This window comes from Chaetura pelagica, unplaced genomic scaffold, assembly GCF_000747805.2.
Source record: "Chaetura pelagica isolate M959 unplaced genomic scaffold, ChaPel_1.0 scaffold104, whole genome shotgun sequence".
Classification (NCBI taxonomy): domain Eukaryota; kingdom Metazoa; phylum Chordata; class Aves; order Apodiformes; family Apodidae; genus Chaetura; species Chaetura pelagica.
Genome location: NW_009953786.1, coordinates 8,301,091 through 8,310,241, shown reverse-complemented (window position 1 = coordinate 8,310,241; position 9,151 = coordinate 8,301,091). Strand labels below are relative to the sequence as shown.

The following is a 9,151-nucleotide window of genomic DNA, read 5'->3' as shown; positions in this document are numbered from 1 at the left end:
CTCTGGTAGAATGGAGAAGAAGGACAAAAAAAGGGGGAAGCCCGGTTTGGCCCTGGCACTAAACAGCCGCAGCTGTGGGGCGGGCGTGGAAAGGCCCTTCCGCACCCAGGTGTTGGTGTTTGACAGCCCGTCCGAGCAGACAGGTACAAAAGAGGAGCCCAGAGCCCCCGTGAGAACACCTTTCTGAACAGGTGGGATGGTGTAAAGGCTTGTAGGAGTATTGGGCGTTCAACGATTAAGCCTCTCAAAAAGCCATGTATACTCTAATGATTTTCTCTCTGTTTCTGGGAGCTAAAAGCAAACTTCCCCAAGCCCCATCGGCTATTCCTTTCCAAAAGAAGGTAGCAAAACAAGTTATCTGCAATTTTCCAGTAAGTTTAAGTACGCTGCTCGAGAAGGTGGCACTGACACGAGCTCCGTGTTTTAAACCTTAGGTTATAGAGCACAGCCTGAAGGGAGGAGGCGCTTCATAATACTTAAATCGTTTACAACTAAATCTAAACAGCAGGTTTACGTGTGCGTTTACTGAAGAGCAGGTCATTCGTGCAGCCCCTTTGCCTCCCTTCAGAGGCTTTTCAGGCTGCGGGCAGCTCTTACTCGAAATCCCAGAACAGTTTGGGTTGGAAGGGACCTTAAAGACCACCTAGTTCCAACCCCCCTACATGGGCAGGGACACCTCCCACTACACCAGGTTGCCCAAAGCCCCATCCAACCTGGCCCTGAACGCTTCCAGCGATGGGGCAGCCACAGCTTCCCTGGGCATCTTGTTGCTGTGTCTCACCACCCTCACGCTAAAGAATTTATTGCTAGTGTCTAATCTAAATATACCCTTCCCAACTTACGACCCATTACCCCTCGCCCTACGACTACATCAAACATTGGGGGCAGGGCTGGGGCTGGAGTTGGGCACCCGCTGTGGGCGAGCGGCAGAGCCCTGGCACCGCCGGGTTAGGCTGCCAAGCCCTGCTCGCACCTGAAGGAATCACGGTCCCCCATCCTGAAGTGGGGGGCGGATTCAAGCAAGACCTCCTTGGCTGTCCCTCATCCCCAGGGTAACGGCAGCGGAGCCCTCGGGGGGGTGGGCAGAGAGGGGAGCGGAGCCTGGGTGCGGGGGTGCGGGGCTCGCAGGCGGGGCAGCAGCACCACCGCCCCCCCCCAACACACCCCCGACCGCATAAAAAAGCGGGATTGCCCTCTGGCCCCGCTCTCCGTCATGAAGCTCACCTGGGACATCAACGATCCCAAGCTGCCGCAGGTACCGGGCGGGAGGATAATCCTTAGCCGGCTGTAGTGCAGGGCCAGGCAGCTGGGATACCAGGGGGGGGAAAAAACTTAAAGCTTTGTTTTATGGCCGGTTTATCTCTGCGCCTTTTCAAGCATAAATACATGGGTCACGATGGGCCGAAGTATTTGCTTACAGAAGTACTTGTAATAAAAATACAGATTGGATGCACAGCTCTGGCCACCTGTGTAGGAACTCCTAGAACAACATTCGGCTCCAGCATCCTTCTCTCTCATTCTCCGTTCAAGGAATGTTGATAAGAAGCTTGGACTGAGTATTTTCTGCTACCGTAATTTAAGCTATTTAAATATTTCATTGGTTTGTGGATGCGACATTTTATTGCCGGTGAGCATTCCACTATTTTTCTAGTTGTGACCACCAACAACGTTGTTGTGTCACAACTTTTCTTTATCTTAGAATTTGTTTCTTTTTACAGAGCCCGGGCAATTACAGGATGGCTTAGTGCTGTAAATGCTGGCAGTTTACCTGCATTCACTGGGATTGCTCACATGTGGTGTATATCTATGTTAAATGAGTGTTGCAGGGATTCTTCACTTGTACTGTAAATATTTGGAATTTTAAATCTTTGTAATTCTTTCATTGTTCTGGTAATTCCATTTACATAAGGATCAGGGAGAGGGTTTTCTGTTTGTTTTTAAAGCCTTATTAAACTCAGATGCACTTCAAGAAGCTATTCCTTAGCTAAAGCTTCTAGCTTCCAGCCTGCAGACGCACAGTCCTACAAGAAGAACACGATAGCATTGCATGAGCAGAGCAGCTTCTGTTGTGTCTGGGCTCATCAGTGGTAGACTGGTCAGTAAATTCAGGTAACAAGGCTGCTATCTCACAGCTGGGTAAACTCACTGCAAAGAGGCATCTGTGACAACAGGCCGGGTTATTATGGATCATGGGGCAAAAAGAAGAAAGGATCCTGAGTTTCTTGTGAGACAAGCTCAGAGTGCCGTTTGCTTTTTATAGAGCATTTCTGAACAAGCGATTCTTTCCATTTTAATTCTTTTTCCTGCTGCTTGGGTGGCCATAGAAAAACCGCTTTTGTTTGTTCGTTTTCCCCGTTACGCATTTCGTAACAAGGCAAAACCATCAGGCTGTAGCACCCTGCTAATCCTCCCTCGCTCTCCCAACCCCTTCTTGCCCTGCCGCAGGAGCCCAAGCACTTCGATGCCTTCCAGGAGTGGCCCGACGGCTACGTGCGGTTCATCTACTCCAGCGAGGAGAAGAACGCGCAGAGACACCTCAGTGGCTGGGCCATGCGCAACACCAACAACCACAACTGCCAGATCCTGAAGAAGTCCTGCCTGGGGGTGGTGGTTTGCGCCAGGAGCTGCGCTCTGCCCGGGGGAGCCAGGCTGCAGCTTCGCCCTGCCATATGCGACAAGGCTCGGCAGAAGCAGCAGAGTGAGTTAAAGGGTGGTGGGAAACCAACAGGGAGGGAGGTGGGATGCCCGAGGGACCGTGTGTCTTTCAGCTGGGCTTGATTTCTAAATGGGGATTGCATGTTGCAAAGGATGCTATCAATAGTTCTAAATCCCATCAACAAATGTGTGTGAATATCTAGCGGGAGATGGATCTACAATCCTTTCACTCATAAGCACTTAGATAAAGGACCACTAGTCCGCACCGTTTGGTTGTACTTGGTGGTTTATGTTGTCTGTCCTTGAATAGGTATTTTATGTTGCGTGTCCTTCAATACGGCATTTGAATCTGAGTTTCAGTTGGAAGCTGCTCTTCAGCTCTCTTTATTCTCAGGCTACACTCTTGTCTTTAACCAACGTCTTCAGTAGTTTCTTCGTCTCTATTTGCAGAGAAAGCCTGTCCGAACTGTAACTCGGCCCTCGAGCTGATTCCTTGCAGAGGACACAGTGGCTACCCAGTCACCAACTTCTGGAGGCTTGATGGGAAAGCAATATTTTTCCAGGTAAAAAGCGTGCATGCTCACACTCATATTTTTTTCTAATAGAGAGAGAGAATTTTAATGTATCTTTACATCTATAACTACCTTTATATAGATATAAAAATCCTATCTACCTATACAAACATACATAAATTATCTGTCTATGTAAACATTATATCTATACGTATATATAGAGATATTTCTTTCCCATTCCCCTTTTTTTCTTTGTGTAACACTGAGCACGATGAACTCAGGGAAGCTCTGGTCTGTGACTGGATTCCTCTGTAGTACAAAAGTGGCAAGAATAGATAAAACAAACATATGGCTATTTTTTTAAAATAAGTGCTCGAGGGTTATTGTATTCAATTTTAACTACAATACCATCATAGGTGTCTAAAATTTTCCTGATTACAGTACACAAACATGAATGAAAAGCTTGTCCTGCACACTGGCATGCTTGACAGCTGAATCTCATCAAGTTCTTTTCTACTACATCAACAGGGAAAGGAAAGCCTCTCAAATTTCACAAGTTCGAATGTGAAAATTCCACTTCATGAGAAAATAATCTTTGAATTGTAAAAATATTTTTTTAAATTAGCAGAAAGAAGGAAATCTAGAAAGTTAAAATTAAAAAATTCCTGTTGATTTGTTCTTCCATAGCAACATTAGGACAAAAATTTCACAAAAACCTTCTGTTCTGAGATAACATTACCTGCTGAATGATTTTAAAATTTTTTTTCTGGAGAGAAACTGCAGTGAATTTTGTTCTCTAGTCAGTAAGTGGAAGCAAAGTAACCACATTCCCAAATTCTCACATGGGTTTTGATGGATGTTTTTTATTCAGCTATTCTTGTATAGATGTGTAAAACCTAAATATTTTTACCATCAAGATAGCTGATAAATCCTCACTTAGAAGTTAATTTTTGTTTAAGAAAGGATTTTAAGAAGCATTTTTAAAGTAATTTTAAGTTTCCTAGGGAATAGGAACTATATGCAGACTAAGAACTATATTTGCACTAGAGACTACATGCAGGTTAATTTAGGGAAACGTAATGGGTAAGAACACATAGAATAAATTTTTTTTCATGATATGTCAGTATAGCTTTGGGTACATTAATCTGTGCATTCATGGGTGATTCAAAGCGTCTTTGGGTGGCTTTCCAGTGTATATTTTTCTGTCCTACTCAAGAAGTTGTTTTTAGAATAGAGAACATTTGACATCTGGTGGCGTGAAACCTCTTTAAAGCTTATTGATGTAGTTCTGTTGGTGGCTGTTATAAAGCAGAACTGAGACTTCCCAGACTGCAGAAAACCAACTACACTAAATGTAGAATACTTTTGTTTTTCCTTGGTTCTGATCAGCTACTCCTGAATATCACAGACATAGGTAACACTTTTTTTCCCTCATCATCCAGCCTTGCACCTCTGTAATTCTCAATTACTTCTCCTTCACTTTTTACTTCTATCTACCTGCAAATATATCTTTTTTTATTATTTAATCCTTCCTTTTTGTTTTGTTTCTCCTTACTGTTCTCTTATGCCAACTCACAGACCACCCTGTGGCTACCTCTCATTCTACTCACTGCATTTTCTCTTCCAGTTCACACCTAATTCTTTGTTGATCATAACTTAGGCTAAAGGAGTCCATGATCATCCCAGGCCAGAGAGTAAGCTGGAGGCAGAGGCAAGGCGAAGTGCAATTAAGAAGCAAATGTCCTCTTCTCACCATTCTCAGAAAAAGAGACCTCTAAACTCAGAGGTAAGTCATTAGTTAATTAAAAAGTGAAGTTTTTTTAGTCCATTAAAAAGGTGTTATAAGCATGTACTGAGGACCCCTGGGCAAAGCAAGTCTTTGCATCATGCTATGTCTTGCTTACATCTGTTTATTTGGGGCTGAAATGAGCAATAGCACAAGTGTGTGTGTAGGCAGTATTCATGATTCATTCCTGAATCTCAAATATCTTTTGCAGGCAGCAAAGTACCATGACAGCAGCAGCTATGTCAATAACCTACAGAATCTGCCCTGCATGGATGGCCCAGAAAGAGTCAGTATGATCTCAGAGAGCAGTTTTTCAACTCCAGCTCAGCCTTACCCTTCTCTGCAAGGCACTGACCTCTACAAAGCACCTTACGACTCAGCCAGCTTCCAAGAGGACCAGCTTTCACCATATCCAAAGTGCCCCAATCCAAGGATCTACATGCCCAGGCCATGCAGCTATGAGTTTGGAGTTCCTACCTTCGTAAGCTCCAGCCCTTACCCAACGTTTTACAAAGATGTGACAAATCCTACCCTTGACACTGACCCCCTTGGTTTGAATGGATCTCACTACAACGCTGTGACTGTCCATGACAAGAACTTTGACAACCCCGGCAGGCATTACGGATTGAAACCAGCTTGGGGGAAAACTGGCAGTGGAGACCGGAGTGACTATGGACAGATGCAAACAAATGCTAACCATCCTTACTACGGTGGGGACTACCCCTGCAGGTATGGTCCCAGCCCCTCTCCCATGGCCCCACCATTGCAAACCGTCATCACAACCACCACTAAGGTGTCCTACCAGGCCTACAAGCCACCCACGCTGAAATACACTGACAACCTCTGCGATATGAAAAATCTTCAGAGCTATACCCATGTGGCAGAAAATATCTCGGGTGCTATCTATTCAGGGATGAAGATTCAGGAAGACTTTGGGATGATAAAGTCAGCGTTGCTCTACCAGCATGAGCCGGTCCCCACAAAGTCCGAACCAGCTGAGAGCATGGAAGCCTATCGGTATGGGCCACCGTCAGGCAACAGCTATGCTGAGCATGAAGGTCAGACCTTAAGGTTTGATAGTACTGAATATTGACTGAATGTCGTGTAAATGACAAATACACATGAATGGGAAAACATTCTTGTGCTGGGCATGCACATGGTAAGACCAACGGTTTGGGATTTAAGGAGTGGTGAAGAAGTAGGACATCACAGCAGTTTCTCCCCTAAAAGTGCCTTTCTCAAGATGTGCTAAGTGACTCTTATTTCACACAAAGTTTCAAACCAGTGTTACCTGATATCTAAAATGGCACGAGCAGCTGAGCCCCAAACATGCCTGGGTCAACAGCCTCCTCTGACAGGGGGTACAACCTGCTCGTAGCCACAACTCCCGCCAGACGCCTCTTGCTTTGAGAGAAAATGGTCTGTCTATTATAAAGAAAATGCTCACCAGGTAATGGAAAAAAAGATATAGGAATGTGGCCATAGATTATGGTCAACTGAAAGAAATGACAGCAACTGAAAAAAACATTACAGGAAATGAAATAAAGAAATGAAAGCATGACAATTTGCAGAATAATTCACCTGAATGGTCTGGTCACCTGCCATGATCCATTTGATGAATTGAAAGATCAGCTAGGTTTCTCTGAAAAGAGAAATGAAAAACCTACTTGCTAACTTCATAGTGCTTTCTGATCCCCTGCATCAAGACTACAGACTCTCCAGCTTTTCTGTGCAAAAAGGAAAGCCCAGGTATAGCCCCACTACCACTGGGAACTGACCTCCTGCAACACTCATCCTGGGGACAATTAGGCTCATGTGAGCCCCACTAAGCATGCCTGGCAATGTGTGGGCATGAGGGTCCTGAAAACCATTTGCAGTGAAACTGATTTTTGTCTAAAGGGGGCTGGGTAGCTGGTCAGACTGATATTGTGAAGGCATTACTGCAGAAACTTGCTTTACCCACAAATACAACTCTGTGTCCCTGCCTGTGCAGGAGGGCTGGAATGAGATGATCTTTTAGGTCCCTTCCAGCCCAAACCATTCTATGATCCTGTCTAAAAATGCAAAAGCCTAGCTGTTTAGCAGTACAGGTCAGCATTAAATGCACCTGCCCTGATTATCTTCTAGACTATGCCTCTCCATTAAATCTTTCTCCTTCTTCCAAGGGATTTCTCATCATTTTTCTTTCTGCAATTCTAATTCCCCATGACCACACTGTTCTCCTGGAAATGAAGCAACCAACAAAAATGAGAGGTCAGAAAAAAAACATTTCCAAACACTAAGCCAAACAGAGAAAACAAGGACTTGCATCCCCAAATTCTCAGCTAATTGAACAAATTCTCCATTAGGCCAGGAAGCAGAAGAAATGGAGGAGTATTGCTGGTTTAAAATTGGAGTATTCTAAAAGTTGCCTAGTACTAGCAAATGGAGCCTGTACCTCAACTGTGTGCACCAAGCAAGGCAGCTATGTAGGTACAGGGAATTCATTAGAGTTACAAAATTTATTATTAAGTTACCAGATTTCTCTAACTTTTTGGACACTTACATTTGAAAAAAAAAGTGTTATGTATATTTGTACTACGTTTCGAGTGACAGCATGCTACTTGAACTCTTTCAATCAATGTGAAGTCATGGGTAAAAGCTAAGCACCATGTAAATGAACGTGAGTAGCTGGCTAGTTTGTTTCAACACACAAAACCTTGAAATGCTATCATCGAACTGGTAAACATCTTCCTTGCGAAGCATAGTGCGCAAATACCTGAGTTTTAAAAAATCATTGTTTCTGGTTTATTCTTTTTATATTTTTATGAAAACAATGCATGCAGTCTGATATGAGAAACTGAGCCCCACAGGAATTTGGCCAGTAACATCCTGCATTTTCAGCAGTGGATTGTTCAGCGTTTTAAAAATTCAAGTCATGTTAAGCTGGAATTTACCAAAATAATAATTTATCTGCAATACGCTTACCTTGTCTTTTTGGGTATTTGCTGTATACCTCACTTTGCTTACCTTAAACTCTTATGGCAATTCTTCTACTAGGCATTTTAAATTACTGACAAGAACCAGTTCAGGCGAGCATCATCACTTTGATAATTAGCCTGTATACCTGATTAAAGAAAAAAAGGCAAAAAACCCACCCCAAGTTACCACACAGAAAAACTGATGCAAAATTTTAGAGTTCAGGAATATATAACACTATGTCCATTTACAGAGCTGAGATTTCTCATGTGTACTCTAAATAATTTTGAGGCATTTGGCAGGTAGAATAAAAAATAAGAGTTTCAGCCTTCTAAGTTAAAAAAAAAAAAAAGTTAAAAAAACTGAAGGGGAATAAGGCCAAAGAAAATGACTAAAAAATATGAAAAAATTCACAACAGATGCATAAGTCAAGGCTAATTTTAAAGCTGAAATTTTTCCATGCTATATTGACTACAGAAGAGATAGCCACAACTCAAGCTTCAGGTGTATTAAGACATTCAGAAAAGCTGTGGGTTTTTTTTGCTGTTAATATTACTGGTATGAAACTTGTCATTGTAGCCATATGCTTAAATCATTATGCTATGCTCTCAAACACAGCCTTTTGAGCAGATCTTTGTACGTCAGTTAAAATACAGATGGCTACAGTGCTACTTTTTGGGTGTGGAGTCATTTTTAATAAACATGACAGCTGTTTTAACACAGTAAAAAGCTATGGTAGTAATTGCCTCACTGTGTCTTCTGTAGCAGTACAACAAATAAAAACACACTAAAGGTTATTGCAGTCTTCCTTCACTTTGCTCCCTTTCATGCCAAGTGTCTGTGGCAGGATATCTGTACATTACCATTTTCAGGTAAGAGATCAGATGGATAAAGTCTGGTGTTGTACATAGTTTTCTCTCCAAATACATAAACATAAAGGCAATGTGAGCTTCTGTAACAAAAAAGCTGAAACTGAAAGCCTCCTTCTTGGTTTATACAGCTGCAGAATTGACCTTAAAAGCTTGTTTCTCAGGCAAAGCAGCATCCTGAAGAAAGATGCACTTGCTTTGGTCCCTGAGTAAGCATCTTCTCTTCCATTAATCATCCCCTTCAAGCATAGTTTCTGATCTCTCCTCAAGTACATGAGAGGAGCCCCTCATGAGCCTGCATTCTGTGCTGCAGCAGATGTCTTCATCTAACAAATTCCAGTTGTTATGGCAAAGTAACGGGGCGGGGGGGG

The 9,151-nt window shown here is 43.1% G+C and overlaps 1 protein-coding gene across 1 annotated transcript; it reads left to right on the top strand.

The window, feature by feature from the left end:
- Positions 1-1,212: 1,212 nt before the first annotated feature.
- Positions 1,213-6,054, top strand: GCM2 (glial cells missing homolog 2 (Drosophila)). The gene is made up of 5 exons (XM_010000928.1): positions 1,213-1,255; positions 2,446-2,698; positions 3,106-3,218; positions 4,828-4,953; positions 5,165-6,054. The coding sequence occupies exons 1-5, from the start codon at positions 1,214-1,216 to the stop codon at positions 6,044-6,046; spliced, it is 1,416 nt and encodes a 471-aa protein (XP_009999230.1). The 5' UTR covers position 1,213; the 3' UTR covers positions 6,047-6,054.
- Positions 6,055-9,151: the final 3,097 nt, after the last annotated feature.

Excerpts from the sequence above, each read along its gene's own strand:
- GCM2 (XM_010000928.1), top strand. The coding sequence starts at position 1,214 with ATGAAGCTCACCTGGGACATCAACGATCCCAAGCTGCCGCAG. Across the intron at positions 1,256-2,445 it reads ACGATCCCAAGCTGCCGCAG|GAGCCCAAGCACTTCGATGC; the intron begins GTACCGGGCGGG and ends GCCCTGCCGCAG. Across the intron at positions 3,219-4,827 it reads GGAAAGCAATATTTTTCCAG|GCTAAAGGAGTCCATGATCA; the intron begins GTAAAAAGCGTG and ends ATCATAACTTAG.